Raw genomic sequence first — 18,673 nt, 5'->3', positions numbered from 1 at the left:
CGGGTGGTAAAAAATTATATGTCATGGCTTTGACAGATGATTCTCCAGATCGAGATCGGTAAAGATCTGAAAAAAGTTGCATCCGCAAAATTGATCTTGACCTTGAAATTTAAGGTCAAACTTTTTTATTGACTTAAAAAATTCTGCTCATCAAGAGGAACAAAAGTCTTAAAGAGACCATAGGTCGCAAATAAACTCTTCAACCCAAAAGAAAACCATAAAGTTGAAAAAATTGGGATATGTGATTTTGTCGCGAATATTGATAAAAGAAGTTTTGTTTTTCTCTATCGACAAACTGACAAATCAATTCATGCTTTTCTTTTCCCTCAGGAACAAAGAAAACTCATGTCCCGCTACCGACATGAGCAGTCTATGTTAATGTGTGTGTGTGTGTGTGTGTCACGCAGAGATCAGGACCCCGCGGTTCGTCACTTCCACGGTATTTAATGACTCCAAACCCTCTCTGTCGTGTGTGTGTGTGTAAATATTTCTCTTGGAAAAATAATTTTATTTATTATATTATTGGATTAATTTTCGCAGAAATAGAACCACATCACCTCTTTTCCAGAGGAATAAACTTGGCGTTCAAAATATTCTGCACATTGTTTTAAACTTCCAAGATTTCAAAATTATCGTACAACAACTAACACAGTAATTACGAGAATAATGTGTAGAAAGCGCAACAATTTACTGCTTAAGTTTTTCTATGTGCCAAGGCCCTTAGGCGCGATAGGGCCAGCCGCCACATATATTAATATAATTGATATAAATGATAAATCGATTTAAACCATAGACATATTAACATAGACTGCTTATGTTGGTAGCGGAACATGAGTTTTCTCTGTTCCTGAGGGAAAAGAAAAGCATGAATTGATTTGTCAGTTTGTCGATAGAGAAAGACAGAACTTCTTTTATCAATATTCGCGACAAAATCACATATCCCAATTTTTTCAACTTTATGATTTTCTTTTGGGTTGAAGGGTTTATTTGCGACCTATGGTCTCTTTAAGACTTTTGTTCCTCTTGATGAGCAGAATTTTTTAAGCCAATAAAAAAGTTTGACCTTAAATTTCAAGGTCAAGATCAATTTTGCGGATGCAACTTTTTTCAGATCTTTACCGATCTCGATCTGGAGAATCATCTGTCAAAGCCATGACATATAATTTTTTACCACCCGGTACCAATAGTAAAACCCCGATTTGCCAACAACCAAAATTCATGAGCATGGATTACAATTTGATCAAAACCGTGACATATGCATGATGCAAAAAATCCGTGTCATTTTGAGACGGTGTCAAATCGTGCTTTGTTATAATCCTCGCCGGTGTGTTGACCTACGACATGCCTCTTCTTGCAAGACCTTTCATATCATTGCTGTGCATGTGTCGTGTCGATAAAGATCGTCAAGTTTTCTCGCAGAGAGTATTCATTATGTATACATGGCTCTGTATTCCACGTTTTTTAGACCGAATAGTGAGTTTCCTAAGGGATCTTTTTAATATCTCAACATTAATTGAACAAATTTACAGATATGGATCAATTGGTTTATGTTTCTGATACTTTGAATCAGTAAACTCACCATACGGTACGGAGAACGTGTAACTTAATTTCTGTAACTACCGCTGAAGATGGCTCAAAACTGAGCCGAAACGTACGGATCGATGTAATGTATCAAAACGACGAATAAATCACTTATTTCTGATATTACGCATTGTGATCTGCGTCTGACCCTCATAGCCTTCTCCTATTTTAATCTCGAGGGTCCTCATATTACTTTATTTATTATTTTGACTTTTCTTCGATAAAATTTTATTATGTTCTTTGAAGGAGTATAAATTCTTCTTTCGAGTACATAGTACATGATAAAGACTCTTTCTAAAATTTGTACATTTTAAGACTATTATCAAGAAAATATTCTTTCTTAAAGACAACCGTTACTTACTAAAAAAAAAAGTAAATTGAGTAATCGCTTTTTTAAACAGCACAATTGATATTTTCCTGTATGCATGTACATACACACGTATGTACATACGTACGCACAAAAAAATGTTCTATGTTGTTAGAAAATTTTATTTCTATTTAAAAAAAGAAGAGGAACTATCATCGTTTAGGACAGGGGCCCTGCGTTACGCGCCGCTCGTGCGTAATCATCGCCGCTTGTAGTAAACAACTGCCCGCGCGCCGACCGCGGGGCGGCCGCATCTCGCCGCGCGCTTGGATTTGGCGGAGGGCGGGCTAATACGGCGATTTTTAATCATTAATAACTCGTCAACTATTGCGAAAATTGCAAAATGGTACATGACTTTTCGACTCAGTTTGGCTCGCTCTATCCAAATATGAGAAAAGTACCAAGAATTCAGGGGCACCCTGTATAATATGTATATTTATATGTATGGCTCTGTGATCATATTATATTTTCTCAGATTGGACAGAATGAAACGACGAGCAAGCAGGAATACAAATCAGCCAGCGCGTTTTGCAGATATGGTCCCATTTGATGAGTTCACTTCATCTGAGAACGAGCCACCTATTAGCCGAAGGCGTTTATTGGCCGACTCAGGACCTATTAAGGATGATATTCAACAACTCAAATCATCATTGGCTGGTCGTTCTTTCTTAAAACGACCGAAACAGAAACATATTCAAAACACCCTTACGTCAAAACAGTCATTGTCACAACCTTTACTAAAAGTTAATTCTTCCTCACATTGTAAATTTCCTTTGACCAAGTCAGTTTCACATAACAACCGTTCTCAGACTCCACATTCACCACTTGACCGCACTGATCATGTAGATTCTGACAGGAATTGTTCTCAGACTTCACATTCACCACTTGACCGCACTGCCCATGTAGATTCTCACAGGAATCGTTCTCAGACTCCAAATTCATTACCTGACCGCACTGCCCAAATAGATTCCCACAGGAACCATTCTCCGACTTCACATTTATCACCTGATCGAACTGTCGATATAGATTCTCACAAAAATCGTTCTCAGACTCCACATTCATCACTTGACTGAACTGATCATATAGATTCTCACAGGAATCGTTCTCAGACATATATATATATATATATATATATTATATATTGTCACGACTTTTTGCACTCCCGGACCGCTCCGGGACGTGTGCCGGATCAAAAGGACTTAGGAGAGCGGGATGGTTGGCCTCTCCAGTGATTTCCTCGCACCTCCGATACTCCACGAAATGTTCCGAATGTTGGGCGCCAGACGCGTACATTCGCGTCCACGAAATCGCGAAAACCTAAACGAGACGCCAAACGAAGTGTGGAGGTGCGTGGAATCGGCTAGCTTGACCTAATCACAGGCGGGGTTAATGAAGGGCAGCGCGATATTCGGCGGGGTGACACGTTAAATTCATGCTCAGTCAGATAACAAAGAAAGTAACATTTATTGAGTACTGGTTGTCGAGAAAATAACAACGTTTATCCATCCGGCTTCGATCAAACACAAGATAAATTCAATAAATAAATCAAGAATAGCCGGTGGCGGGGTGTCGGAATTCATCTAACAGAAATAATATTAATGCGGACGCGAGACACCCACGGAGTATTAATTGAGTCTCTAATAAACACGCTGAAGGCGCTATTCTCAAACAATTAATAATTCGAGTCGAAAACCGTACGAAAACTCTGTCGCAATGATATCTTAACCTACGCGAGTGATTCTGCTCGGGCGCAACGGGGAGGCGCCGAGTCATTTAACCAGGCAAAGAATACGATAACTAACGCAAAATACTGGATTAATGCGGTTCTCCAATGAGGCGGAATACCGGTCAACGCGAAATACTAGAGTCGCGATATCGCTAATAACCACGGAACGCCATGAAGAACTACGCAAGTAACATCTAAACGCACGAAACGTGTGCACGCCGGTAATTTCTTAACGCGAGTACAAGTCTAACAGAATTAATCAATCGGCGGGAACGACATTCGACCGCAATTAACAATGCCATCGACGTCCCAACGCAAAATTCGAGGTGGTCGCGAGCAGGGACGCCATAGGACGTAACGCAAGTAATACCAGACGCAAAGTTTCTCAACGCAAGAGCACAATTATCAACCCGTAATAACGAGATCCGAACACAAATCGATACGCTAACACCGACGCTCGAACACAAGAATTTCCCGACGCAAAGAAACGGTAACGCAATTCACGAAGTACCGGCCCGTATGCGGCCGTACACCAAGGTCGCGAGGACAACGCAATATACTCGCGATATCGAACTCATTAACGCCTATCGCGACCTCCAGGGATTCGCCATAACGCTTGTACCACGGTTCCGCGGCCACGATACCATCCCGAGGCCCTCCGCTCTCGTTATCGATCGCGAAATTACACTCGATCTTAACATGCGTTATCCCGAGCAAGAGCGTGCACCGGAGGGCGGTGTCGTGGCTTTACATATCGCGATTTACGGGCGACCTCACCGGTGATACGCCTCCTCCTGGGCTCCTCGCCGTCACCTTCCACCAACGATCCTCGATCCGCCAGACAAAACTCGAAATACCCGACTCGGGGTGGCTATCGCGTATCTTAACGTATTATCTCGCCGACGGACGACCAGAGAGTAAAACGCTAAACCCGCTCGATTGCGGAATCGATACGGTACCCCTTCCTGAGGGGCGCGCGAGCCAATCGGGTGCGAGCTTGCAAGCCCGCGGTGTCCCGGCGCAGTGCTGTCGATACGAGATCCTTCGGGGGCAGGCAACGGTCCCTCGGCGGCGTGCGACTCCTCAAATTTTTGTCCTTAGCGGCGGACGGAACTTCGCTCGTGCCGGTGTGCCTCCGGTTTGACCCTGGGGCGGTGGCCAGCCACCCCGTGGGTCGGTGTTTTGTGGAGATCATTTGCTGAAGCCGGGTGTTTACCCAAGCGCTTGGGGCCCCGCTATCGGCGGCCTCGTCCGTCGCTGCCGCACGTGCCGCCCGCCTGCCGCGTTGCTTTCGCCAGCCCGCGATCTCTGCTGCTTCCGCGTTTGCCACCCCTCCTTGGTTATCGATCGTCCTTGATTTTCTTCGCCAAATACTCCCTCGAAGGTTTGCCGTGGTGTGGGTGAGGTGCCGCGCGTATTACATTGCATAAAAAAAACAAAAGAAGGTAATCAGAATGCGGAAACGCGATTAAATACGACCCCTGGAGATCTCGTCGTTGCCTCCCTGGTCCGTCCCTGGGCGCGAAATTCCGCGCCTTGTGACGGCGGCGGGGCGCCGCGACGGTGCGGCGAGCCGCAACGTCACAATATATATATATATATATATATATATATATATTATTTATTGTGGCGGTCTCCCGACCACACAATCCAAACGGTACGCGCGCCGCGCGCGCGCCAACCGATCACCGCCGAGCGCGTGGGCCAGACTGCGGCCCGCAAAGCTATACGAGAGGGCCGCCAACAGGTGGCAGACTTTCTCGCGTTTCATTTCCAGTCAGGTCAGAATAAAAGGCCACACGGCGACGGCCTAGGCAGCTTTCGACTGCTCTCAGGCTCACAGCCAAGACCAGGAGAAGTCTTTTGGGATAAGAGATCTAGCTACATCTCGACGTCACCTTGCCGCCGCCGAAGCTACGGCCACCGAGACGAGCTGCGCCACTTCGCTTGCCGCCACCGAGACACCCTCAGCGGCCCCTGGACTACCGTCCAGGCCACCCGTGGAAGCTCGTCCCGCTCCAGCTCTCGCCGGTGCGACTGACTCGTCCTCCACGCACACTCATCTCAACGTGGGACGTGAGAGTCCGGCGCTACACTTCTCCTCGACTGTCGTGGACGGTGCCTCCACTCCTGTCGCCTCTGCCGCCATCACCTACCAAGCGGGCACATCAGGGAACGCAGACCATCCCTCCGGCGCGCGTGCACCGAGGCGTGCAACACCAGCCTCCACGCGACACTCAGGAGGTACAAACCGACCAGGAGTGGAAGGTCACCTCCTCACAAGGGACGCAGACCGACGAGCCCCCGGCACTAGCGTCGGAGTCCACACAGACCGAGGAGACGGAGCAGTCCCATACTCCACCGGGGACACCGCCGGCTTGGCGGAAATACAGCTCCTTCCGGAGGACTAAAACGCAGCCGAGCGTCATCTGGCGTGAGCACCTCCGAGAGTAGGAGACGAAGAAACCAATCGGCCCTTCTCAGGGCCACCGCACAAGAAGAACCCAAACGGCCCTTTTCAGGGCCACCTCCACGGCCCTTCTCAGGGCCTCCTTCAGCACACTGACACACCAACATATGTAACATAGGACAATAGAATAAACGACCTATTTATTATACATCTGTCTCTCAGCTCACTCGACAATCCTTCTCACGCTGCGGCATCTCCTCTGCAAAGGGCACGCGACGCCCAAGCGAAAGTGGCATAGCGGCCACAAATTGGTGACCCCGACGTCGGAGAGGAAGACCAATGTCAACAGCGAACAACACCGTCGAGATAAAGAGCGACGACGAGTACAAAGATATGGAGAAAATCAACGCGAAGAGATTGTCAATTCGACTTCCCCCTTTTTGGCCGGAGGAACCCGAGCTTTGGTTCGCGCAGCTAGAGGGCCAATTCGCCCTATGCGAGATCAAAGAAGACGATGCCAAGTACGCATACGTCATCTCGCGGATCCAGCCGAAACAAGCCAAGGAAATCAAAGATATCATCACGCATCCCCCGGCAGAGCATAAATACGAGGCAATCAAGAAGGCGCTGATCCAGAGGCTCACGGACTCACAGGGGCAACGGATCAGGCAGCTACTAGAGCACGAGGAGCTAGGAGACAGGAAGCCATCGCAATTTCTCCGGCACTTATCGACACTAGCCGGGACCGTCTCGAGTGAACTCCTACGAACGCTCTGGTTAGGGCGACTACCCCCACAAACACAAGCTATCTTGGCTACACGAACGGAAGATAGACTGGAAGATGTAGCTGACCAGGCTGACCGAATACACGAGGTCAACAGCAAGGCGCTCGTCCTGGCGACAACCGCGCCAACGCCCACAAGCACAACCGCAAACACAGACGAGGCACAAGGGGATGCGCTGAGCAAACAAATAGCAGCACTCACTCTGCAAGTGGAAAAGATGGTCAAATCCATCCAAGCACAAGGCAGAAACCGTCAGAGAAATCGCAGTCGAAGTCGCCAACGCAGCAAGACACCCCGCCGAGACGGAGTGTGCTACTACCACCGCCGTTTCGGAGCGGAGGCACAGAAGTGTACTCAACCGTGCACATTCAAGGCGGAAAACAAGGAGGGCAGTCATTGAAGGCGGCCAATGACAACAACCCCGGATCCCGCCGCCTGTACGTCACAGACCGCACGACCCAGAAAAGATACCTCATAGATACCGGATCAGATGTCAGCGTATTTCCCTACATCAGTACTCAGGGAGAAAGAAAAGCAGGAGTTTATCAACTCTTTGCGGCGAACGGATCCGTAATAGAAACATACGGATTCACCACTCTGCAATCAGACTTCGGATTGAGAAGAGCGCACCCATGGCAATTCATCGTCGCAGACATAACAGTACCAATAATCGGGTCAGACTTCTTGTCGTACTATCACCTGCTACCGGACGTTAGAAATAAGAAGCTAATCGACGGGCAGACAGGACTCGCGGCGCCTGGATCCACTGGCACGAGCAAGCTGACATCAATAAAAACACTGAGGATAGAAACGGGATATCATGATATCCTGGCCAAGTATCCAGGAATCATGAACCCCAGCACCAAGACCAAGATTGGAAAGCACGGCATCACACATCACATTAAAACAACGAAAGGTCAACCAGAGGCCTGTCGTCCACGCCGACTGGCTCCGGACAAACTCCAAGCGGCCAAAACAGAGTTCAACCTCCTACTACAAGAAAAGATAATAAGGCCTTCAAAAAGCCCGTGGGCATCACCACTCCACATGGTACGAAAGGAAACGGCACATAGCGAGCCTGCGGAGACTACCGCGGAGTAAACGCAAGGACAGAGCCCGACAGGTACCCAGTACCTCATATTGAAGATTTTGCGCAAACTTTCCACGGGAAGCGGATCTTCAGTACATTGGACCTTGTACGGGCGTACAACCAAATACCCGTAAACCCGGACGACATACCAAAAACGGCGATTACTACGCCCTTTGGCTTATTCGAGTTCCTATACATGCCATTTGGACTTCGCAACGCAGCACAGACGTTCCAGAGGTTCATAGACGAAATACTGAGGGGCCTCAACTTCTGTTATGCCTACATTGATGACATCATCGTAGCATCCAACACGGAAGAAGAACACAAAAACCACCTACGCCAATTGTTCGAAAAATTAGAACAGTACGGAATAAAAGTCAATCCTGCAAAATGCATATTCGGCGTGAAGCAAGTAAAATTCCTGGGATACCTGATATCAACCGAAGGTACCACACCTCTACCAGAGAAAGTAGAGGCAATCCGGAAATTCTCCAAACCTCAGACCATAAAGCAGCTACGACGATTCTTGGGCACGATAAACTTTTACCGCCGTTTCATTCCAGGCGCAGCAAAGGATCAGGCCCTGTTGAATGAGATGCTCAAGGGACCTCGGATAAAAGGCAAAATACCAGTCCCATGGACAGCGGAAACGGAGAGGGCTTTCCAGAGCTGCAAGGATAGTCTATCTCGAGCTACCGTACTGGCACACCCGGACCCGAGAGCAGAACTAGCAGTAACAACGGACGCCTCAGAGATGGCAATAGGAGCAGTAATGCAGCAGAGGACGAACGAGGGATGGCAGCCACTCGCGTTCCTGAGTAAAAAGCTCAACCGCGCACAGACAAAGTACAGCCCGTACGATCGCGAGCTCCTAGGGATATACACGGCGATAAAACACTTCAGGCACATGCTCGAAGAAAGGAACTTCGTGGTATACACCGACCACAAGCCTTTGACATACGCCCTCAACCAGGATCCTCTACGAAGCTCACCACGGCAGACACGACACCTCGAATATATTGCACAGTTCACCACGGACATATGACATGTGTCAGGAAAAGACAATGTCGTAGCCGACGCATTATCGAGGGTGGATGCAGTACACCAGGCCATCGACTTCGAAGCACTGGCCAGATCACAGAAGAAAGAACCAGAAACGAAAAAGCTAAAAGAGAACAGCAAATCATTGCGGCTCACAGAGATCCCCGTCCCAGGAAGCAAAGCAACCATACTATGCGACACGTCCACGCCAACAGCCCGACCTTACGTGACAAAGCCATACAGACAGCAGGTCTTTCAATCCCTGCATGGCTTGTCGCACCCAGGAACGAAGGCAACGGCTAGGATGGTAGCAGAGCGTTACATGTGGCCTGGGATCCAGAAAGATTGCAAGCAGTGGGCACAGGCATGCACCCATTGCTAGAGATCTAAGATCAAAAGACACAACAACTCGCCAGTTGGAAACTTCAGAACTCCGACGAGGAGATTCGAACACATACACGTCGACCTGGTGGGGCCTCTCCCAATGTCAAAAGGATACAAGTATTGCCTAACTATCATCGACCAATTCACACGTTGGCCGGAAGCAATCCCGGTGCCCGACATAACGGCAGAAACAGTAGCCGAACACATATTTAGAGAATGGATAGCGAGATACGGCACTCCAACCAGGATAACAACGGACCAAGGACGCCAGTTCGAAGCAGACCTCTTTCGAAGATTAACACGCTTGACTGGGTCCAATTACATCCGAACAACAGCCTACCACCCAGCAGCTAACGGGATAGTAGAGAGATTCCATCGACAAATGAAAGCGGCTATAAAGTGCCATGAAACCACACACTGGACTGAAGTATTACCAGTAATACTAATGGGCATCAAAGCAGCGTGGAAGGAGGACCTAAACGCAACACCAGCGGAACTAGTGTTTGGAGAATCAATCCGCCTACCAGGACAATTCCTAAGCACGAAAGAGACAACAAGTAAAGCAGACACAGAAGACCTGATAACGAGATTGAAGCAAACAATAAATCAGCTAAGCCTGAAAATCAAACGTCATGGTCAGAGATCCACATTCGTCTTCAAGAACATGCAAACAACTCCAAGAGTGTTCCTAAGGCATGACGCGCCACATGGAGCATTACAACCTACGTATGACGGCCCATACGAAGTGGTAAACCAAGGTAAAAAAACCTTCAAACTAAAAATTAATGGTAGAACTATCAATGTTTCAATAGATCGCATCAAACCGGCCTACACCTTGGAGGAGGACAGCCACAGCCAAACAGCCAAGGAGGACAAAAACAAGACAGAGCGGAAGGATCAACCAACCGCAGAGATCAAAACCAGAGCCGGGAGGACATCAAGGCCTCCGGTCCGATTCAACCTCGCCTAACCGGGCTCACCCTCAACCAGGGGGGTCCTGTGGCAGTCTCCCGACCACACAATCGGAACGGTACGCGCGCCGCGCGCGCGCCAACCGATCACGCGCCGAGCGCGTGGGCCAGACTGCGGCCCGCGAAGCTATACGAGAGGGTCGCCAACAGGTGGCAGACTTTCTCGCGTTTCATTTCCAGTCAGGGCAGAATAAAAGGCCACACGGCGACGGCCTAGGCAGCTTTCGACTGCTCTCAGGCTCACAGCCAAGACCAGGAGAAGTCTTTTGAGATAAGAGATCTAGCTACATCTCGACGTCACCTTGCCGCCGCCGAAGCTACGGCCACCGAGACGAGCTGCGCCACTTCGCTTGCCGCCACCGAGACACCCTCAGCGGCCCCTGGACTACCGTCCAGGCCACCCGTGGAAGCTCGTCCCGCTCCAGCTCTCGCCGGTGCGACTGACTCGTCCTCCACGCACTCATCTCAACGTGGGACGTGAGAGTCCGGCGCTACACTTCTCCTCGACTGTCGTGGACGGTGCCTCCACTCCTGTCGCCTCTGCCGCCATCACCTACCGAGCGGGCACATCAGGGAACGCAGACCATCCCTCCGGCGCGCGTGCACCGAGGCGTGCAACACCAGCCTCCACGCGACACTCAGGAGGTACAAACCGACCAGGAGTGGGAGGTCCCTCACAAGAGACGCAGACCGACGAGCCCCCGGCACTAGCGTCGGAGTCCACACAGACCGAGGAGACGGAGCAGTCCCATACTCCACCGGGGACACCGCCGGCTTGGCGAAAATACAGCTCCTTCCGGAGGACTAAAACGCAGCCGAGCGTCATCTGGCGTGAGCGCCTCCGAGAGTAGGAGACGAAGAAACCAATCGGCCCTTCTCAGGGCCACCGCACAAGAAGAACCCAAACGGCCCTTTTCAGGGTCGCCTCCACAGCCCTTCTCAGGGCCTCCTTCAGCACACTGACACACCAACATATGTAACATAGGACAATAGAATAAACGACCTATTTATTACACATCTGTCTCTCAGCTCACTCGACAATCCTTCTCACGCTGCGGCATCTCCTCTGCGAAGGGCACGCGACGCCCAAGCGAAAGTGGCATAGCGGCCACATTTATGAAACATCATGTATATTTTTAAGATCCATAATTAAGGATGAAGTACGAAAAGTGATCAAGGCTGCTCTTGCACAAAATGGCAAGGTCCCGTGCAAGCAAATATGCCTTCCTCTTAAGACTGCAGAAGACATAAAAAAATTCGACAGACTGCCAAACGAAAAGTATGACAATGTTGTGAGTAAAAAACATTTATGCAATTATATATATATTTAATGATGTAATAATAACTTAGGCTATTACTTTTTCCATTCTTTGCTCTTATGGAATATGCTGTTTCGTATAGAATGAGACTCAAATTTTAAAATTGAATAATGTATAATATTTATAAACATATTCCCTCGTGAGCAACATTTATTCATAAAGCCTTTGTGAACACCAAAGAATTCATGTAACTTCGCTTCACAAATATTGAATTGATTATTTTCCTTTGAATGATACTATTCTGTAACAAAAACTAAATAAAACTACTTAAAAAAAAAACAACTTTTGAATGGCTCCTGAAGTAAAATAGATGTTATTGCATCCGGCAGTTCAATTTATGGATTATAAATTTGCATTTTGGAGATTAGATAGCTTCCCTCGCCCTAAACCGAGTTTAGCGAGTTAAACTTCGGTTAATGCTGTGGAACGGTACCTCAGTTATAAAAATCATTGAATAAGTATTATAATAAAGTTATTCTGTTTGATTATTGCAGGTAAAGTATCTTAGCCACGTTGGTGGATGGACAGCACGTAGCTGTGCCAATGCTATGTTAAAGGAAGCCGCAAATGACGAGGTCTTTCATAACTTCACTTTTACGGTGTTACGTCCTGTGGACTCCACGCGATTTCTTCCTTTCGTAGAATTAAAATCGTAAACAGTGGTTATCAATTGGCAAGCGGATGCAAGCCGTTGCTCATTAAAAGTAAAGAAACGTAACTAGAAACTTCCCGTTGACTCGAACCCAATAAATTAAACAAGTAATGGATTTGTTGTGATCCAAGTGGTCCCAATAATTCCACGAAGCAGGGCAACGGAAATTCAGTTACGATAGCGGGCAACGAAAATTCAATTGAAACGCGCGATAACGGGAGGCATGGGTCACCATAAATTAAAACGCCATGCGAGGGCTTTTCAAATCACGCGTCTAATTAGAAGTCGCGTCGTCACCCTGCCTCGATTTATCAAAACTTAGAGTTCACACGTGTCACCCGTTTAAGAACGCGGATTTGAACTCTGACCCACGCTTCCCAGTAAGCGATAAAGATAAAGCAGTAAAAAGAATATTAGCTTGGACCACCAAAGAATGGGGAAATATAATTCTAATAACAAACCCGCCAATAGATGACCACTAATTAGAAATTGTGTAACGAGATTTCGGTAACTCGGCACGAGATAGGCGGAAAACCGAAATCTACGTCACAAATAGGAACCAGACTCCACCAATCCTAATCATCCCCGGATTAAATCCGCCCCTTTCAATTCATATAAAAACCGCGACTCCGCGTACCTCAACGCACTTTTGCACTTGGCACTTGCTCTTGCACTTCGACTCAGTTTCTTTAAACTGCCACGCAGTCAGTCCGACAGTCTAGTCGCGAATCGGTTCAGTAAATTCTGTACCTCTTGTAAATTCTGTGCGTGTCTACCGCCAACCCAGGGTCCTGCCAACGACCTTCAGCACGCCTCGAACATCGAGATCCGCGAGTCGCAACCAACAGCGCCGTGCAACTTCTTTAATCCCAACATCCGCTCATACAAGAGCCCACCAAATAGTAAGTCCGCAATCTCACTCGCGATTTTTAAATCGGATCCTCGGGGTTCACAAATAACATATATATATATATATATATATATATATATATATATATTCTTTGCATATATATATATATATATATATATATATGTAAAAAATTTTCATTTCTCCTTTTTAACTTCCCAAACCGATTAGACATATATAATTTCTCACCCCTTACATAATAATTTTTAGTGACTAGCAGGAGTCGCAAGAGTTTAGCCCTGAAAATAAAGAAAAGATACGTACGTAGCAGGCGAGCTCGCGTCGTTGAGCGACAGCTCCTCCAGGCGCATCGAGAACATTTTAACCGCCACCATCTTCCACAATTTTCCCTTCCCCCGCGTTCACTCGCGTATAAAATTTTTTCCGACATCCCCGATTCCTCTCTCTGTTCCGGACCGTCCTATTCCCCGGTTCCTTCCGAGGAACTTAACCAGTTCCCCTATCCGGAGCTCCCACACTCCCCCATCCCTTTTTACCTACGCGACGATTACCGCGAGAGAACACCCTTTCCACGCTCTCCACCTCGAGCGTGGAGATCATTCCCGAAGTTATTTTAATAGATTGATTTTAGTAATAGAATAAAACACATAATAATTAATTAAAAATAAAAATGTTAACATAGAAATACAAGTATAACCACCTTTCACACACACACACGCACTCGTGACGTACACCCTTCTTTTTCTTTGTGTTTTTTTTTTTTTTTTTTTATTATAAATGTACTAACCGGGCAGGAGATCATATTAAATGTCGAAGCATCACCTCAGTAATCCTGTCCGATGACCTCCGAACCAATGTAACACCCGCGTATTCTCCATACACATATACACACACCACACTAGATCTGTACCATTTGCGTTTTGTTTTTATGTTTTTCTATATACATATAAATGTAACTGGCTCATTAATTTTCATCATTTATAATGAATTATTGTAATGTTTTTAATTTCTCAAATTAATGTCTAATTATTTAATTTAACACCTCGTCACCAATCTCCCCCGCTCGCAAAATCGTACACGGTCCGATCCCAGGTAATAGGGATTGCATAATCCTTGACCTAAAACAGGACCGACGATCGCACGGCTCGCAGTAGGCGTAATAGCGTCCTTTCGGACGTTGACCCTCGACTGGAGCCTTCCCAAAAGTGCGTTCGACTCGAGGCACGCGTTTACTCGCGCGACCCGAGATAACCTTTAAGAATTCGGTTACGTCCTTCCTTACCCCGTCCCCTCTGGGTAGCCTTTCCTTCGCTTCCCAGTTTTCCTTTTCACTGAGACTCCCGGGGTTTGGACGTAACAACGGGTTACAAAGGAAAGAATGTTTTTAAAGATTTACGTTTTGCAAAAGCTTGTGAAGGTATTTTTCTTCTATACTATTATACTATATATATTTCTGCTGCAAATCTCTACAGGTTTATATCCAAATTTATCATGAGAACATTCATATATATAGGCATCACTTATAGAAAATTCGAATATTCTCTATAGAAACCTACAAAGATTTGCAGCAGACAAATTTACATTTTTGTGTATTGATTTATATTATTTATGTCCGTACAGAAGCAATGGCGGCAAATCAAAATTTTACATTAACGCAAACCGTATTCAAAGAGGCTATCACTGAAGCGTTGAGGTCTTCAAAGCAACGATTCCGAAATCGACAAGATGTGCTTGAAAATAATAGCGGGAACAGCCGTGATGGTAGCGATGAAACTGATGATAATGCCTCAAATAGCGAGAACGAATTAGTTTATAATTAGTATTAATAACATTGTGATATCTAATGCGTCTTTAGAGGGTATCAGTCTCCAAGCATTCTCGTTATCGAAATTTTGCAATCTTGCCAAATTGTCCTTACCGCGGGACATATTACCCAAAACAATAGTCTTTAACTCAATGACACTTGCGATTTGCGATATAATTCTTTAGTAGAATGAGCAGAACAGCGCGATTAATAAATTATAATATTTTTATTTAATAACACTAAGAAAACCGTTGATATATTCCACCGGCAAAGAAATTTGTATTGGCGTATGTATTTGATTTTATTATTACGTGATATAAAAGTGTTTTATTACACAATAAAGAAAAAATATATATATCTATTTTTAAATATGTTTGTCTCTCTTATAATTTAAACTCTATAGTTATATATAGTTTCTTTCCATGCCATTATTATTACACAAATCCAGCAAAGCTTGCCAATGCTGTGTCGACAAATCGTGTCGCTATGTGTCGGCAGAGCATGCTCCACACATGCACCTCACATGCCGACTCAACTGTTGCAAATATGCCGACACGCCTATGCGCAGATGTGAATGCGTTATGCTAGTACAGTGCCGACAGTTTGCTATCTGGGAAACAACATTTGTTCGAGGGCAAGAGCGAACTGGCGTCCGTCAATAGTACAACAGGTCTTGTACAATTAAGACCGTTGGTCGACGAAGAAGACGATTACATCTATCCCGTTTACACCAACAAACTAAGAGTCATTAAGCACGCCTGTAGCCCTATTCTGTAACTCTAATGACAGTATCGGTATCGTTATATCGTCGTTGCGCAGCTTTTTTTCCATATAATATACCTGCGCAACGACATCATAACGATAACGACACTGTCGTTAAGAGTTACAGAATAGGGGTACTGGTACGTGGCAAACATGACCTGGCAGCATTATTACGAGACCGAGGAGCGAGCTCACGGCGACGTTAACAGGAATTAAGCCTTTAAGGTACCTAATTATGTTATACGTCACGTGGGCATACGGCAAGATGGCGTCCGCGGATATAGATATCGCCGCCGCGCGACGCTTGGAACAAATTTCCGCGGCCAACCGCAAACTCATCCGCGAAACGTACGCGTGTCACGAAAACGCGTTCACGTTCGAACGCTTCCTGGAACGTTACAAAAAGCTCAGCAATCGTCAACGCGACGCCGTGCGCGTCTCGAGAACAATTAGCGCCGGCGACTTATGCCGAGCGATTTTCATACAACCGAGTACACCTTTCGCGACAATTGCACATATGTGCATCTGCGTGCACGACCAAACCGAGTTCTTCGAATATACGCAAGGATATATATATATATATATATATATATATATATATATATATAGACGCAAACGTGCAGATATTTCCAGCTAAAGTAATAAACTCTAAGAGCCACGACAATGAATGGCTTGTCGTAGAGAAAGCAAACCCCATTTTTTCTGTGAGAACGCTGTGCGAACTATTAAGCAAAATCAGAAAAAAGAAACGCAAAATAATTGATCGCTATCCAAGATTATCGACCACAGACCGCCGCCGACAATCGTTGCGTAGTAAGACAGTCGACGAAGACAACGACGAATCGCCGTCTAATAGGTCGCCTGGATCGTGTAGGTCGTCGTCGGCATCGTCGTCGACGTCTTCTGAAACACCTGTAATACGATCAAACAAACAACGGGGCATTTTACCATTGCTGCGCGAACGCGCGCCATCGCCCGTTCATCAACAAACACCTATAGAAGCGCAATTGACACCGAACGCGCAAGCACAACGGCGTCGAATGCGAAGGCGACCGATTAAACGACGTCGCGAGCCAACACCGGGACAAAATCGCAAAACGCCGAAAAAGACATGTCCACCAGCAGCAACAGCAGCAGCAACAGCAGCTCCGACACCCCGACAAATACTTTTGGCGCCCTCTATCTCTGGTATTTGTTGAGTCACCGCAAAAGCGCATATACGAAAATTGTAGAGAATTGAGTCCTCTACAAGTTTTATTTAAACATTTTTTTGATAAAACCAACAAGGGGCAATATAATTTTCAATAAAAATGTTCAAATTGACGGCACTTTTTTTGTCGAAACTTTTTTTCCTTGACAGCCAACAATTAAAAAATTGTTCAAACAAAAGTTGTAGCAAATATTTTTCCCTACAAAACAAAAAAATAAAAAAAAATCCGACCAATAGGAGCCGAAATATCCAAACTTACCCCTATTTTCAGGATGGCCGCCGATGCACAGAGAAATTTTGTTAGAACTTTGTGAATTTGGGCATCTCCTGACCCTCACCTTCAAAAAATTGGCTTGTCAATCCGTTTTGTAGATATTCGGTGTTTTTCGAGCTAATTTTACTGGCCTAAAAGGGATAAGACAGTACAAGACGAATAATGGAAAGAAGCTGTTACATTGACAAATATATTGAAATTTTATATCCCGCCAGAGGAGTACATAAGATACATATAATTGTAAACTGAAAATATTTTTTAAATTAACCATAATTTTTTAATTTTACAGTGGACATGTCTGGACAACGAACCCGTACGTGAGGTGTGGATAGCGAATATGGTGAGAGTTCGGATTCTTCGCGGTTAAGTACGTATAAATGATATTTTCGTATATTTAACAGTTTTTTAAATTTTTTATATATAATCTGTTTTCAGTCCTATATATATCGCAGCGATATAAGAATCTGCGGGTTTCTCAACTTAGAACACCAGCGGTGGGTCCGTTATTTCAGGACAATTGACCAGGAGCGAAATAATGAAATATGGGAGTTGAGCGGCGATGTAAATATCTTTAATCTACGTCGATTATATAATAAAGAATGGGAGAAAAAAAAAATCTGGTAACCTCAAATCCCCGCCGGAAGCAGTTCTAACTAAAAATTATATTTTATTTAAAAAAAATCATTCCTTACATGAAAAAAATGGTTAAATAAATTTTTTAAATAAAATAAAGTTTAAATTATTTTTCTTTCCCATTTCTACGCCACTTCATTAAATTCTATGCCGATAAAAGATAAAATCAGTGAGGTTACTCTTAATCTAGACATTTACCGAATAAATATTAAATTACGAATTAAAAGTAGAAATAATTTAGTTCCTTAAAGACAAATTAAGGAAAAATTATGAAGCTTTGAACGAACATTTTTCGAAGGAATTATTTAGCTGCGAGTGCTCTCATTTCTGTTCAGCTGTTCAACCGACGTCAGGCAGACGAAATCGAACGAGAGGATATTAATTAAAGATTTCCAAAATTGTACCAAAAAATCGATGAAAACACGATTGGTGAGGTTCATATCAAATTTTCAATCGAAGAAAAGAAGGCAGCTCAAAAATACATGCGATTCACAATCCGGGAAAAGATATTAAACTATACAGTACCGGTATTATTGCACAAGAAACTTTTAGTGTGCTTAGAATTCCTTTTAAAGAACAGACATTCGGCAAACGTAAATAAAAAATGTGCAAGTAGAAACTTGTACATTGCTTCCTCACAGTTTTTAAGTGAGCAAGTAGAAACTTGCACATTGCTTCCTTATAGTTTTTAAGTGTGCAAGTAGAAACCTGCATATTGCTTCCTTTATGAGGAAGCCTGTTTTTGTATGCATAATTATTAGTAGATATTTATTAATTTGGCTTCCTCATAGAGGAA

At 45.2% G+C, this 18,673-nt stretch overlaps 1 protein-coding gene across 1 annotated transcript; it reads left to right on the top strand.

The window, feature by feature from the left end:
* Positions 1-11,372, top strand: LOC139812407 (uncharacterized). Its single transcript, XM_071777203.1, has one exon. It carries the CDS (start codon positions 2,377-2,379, stop codon positions 3,019-3,021), a length of 645 nt encoding a protein of 214 aa, XP_071633304.1. The 5' UTR covers positions 1-2,376; the 3' UTR covers positions 3,022-11,372.
* Positions 11,373-18,673: the final 7,301 nt, after the last annotated feature.

This window comes from Temnothorax longispinosus, chromosome 1, assembly GCF_030848805.1.
Source record: "Temnothorax longispinosus isolate EJ_2023e chromosome 1, Tlon_JGU_v1, whole genome shotgun sequence".
In the NCBI taxonomy this organism is placed as follows: domain Eukaryota; kingdom Metazoa; phylum Arthropoda; class Insecta; order Hymenoptera; family Formicidae; genus Temnothorax; species Temnothorax longispinosus.
This window is presented reverse-complemented; position numbering and strand designations above follow the sequence as displayed.

What these genes read in the sequence shown, in the direction of transcription:
- LOC139812407 (XM_071777203.1), top strand. Translation starts at nt 2,377, where the DNA reads ATGTATATTTATATGTATGGCTCTGTGATCATATTATATTTTCTCAGA.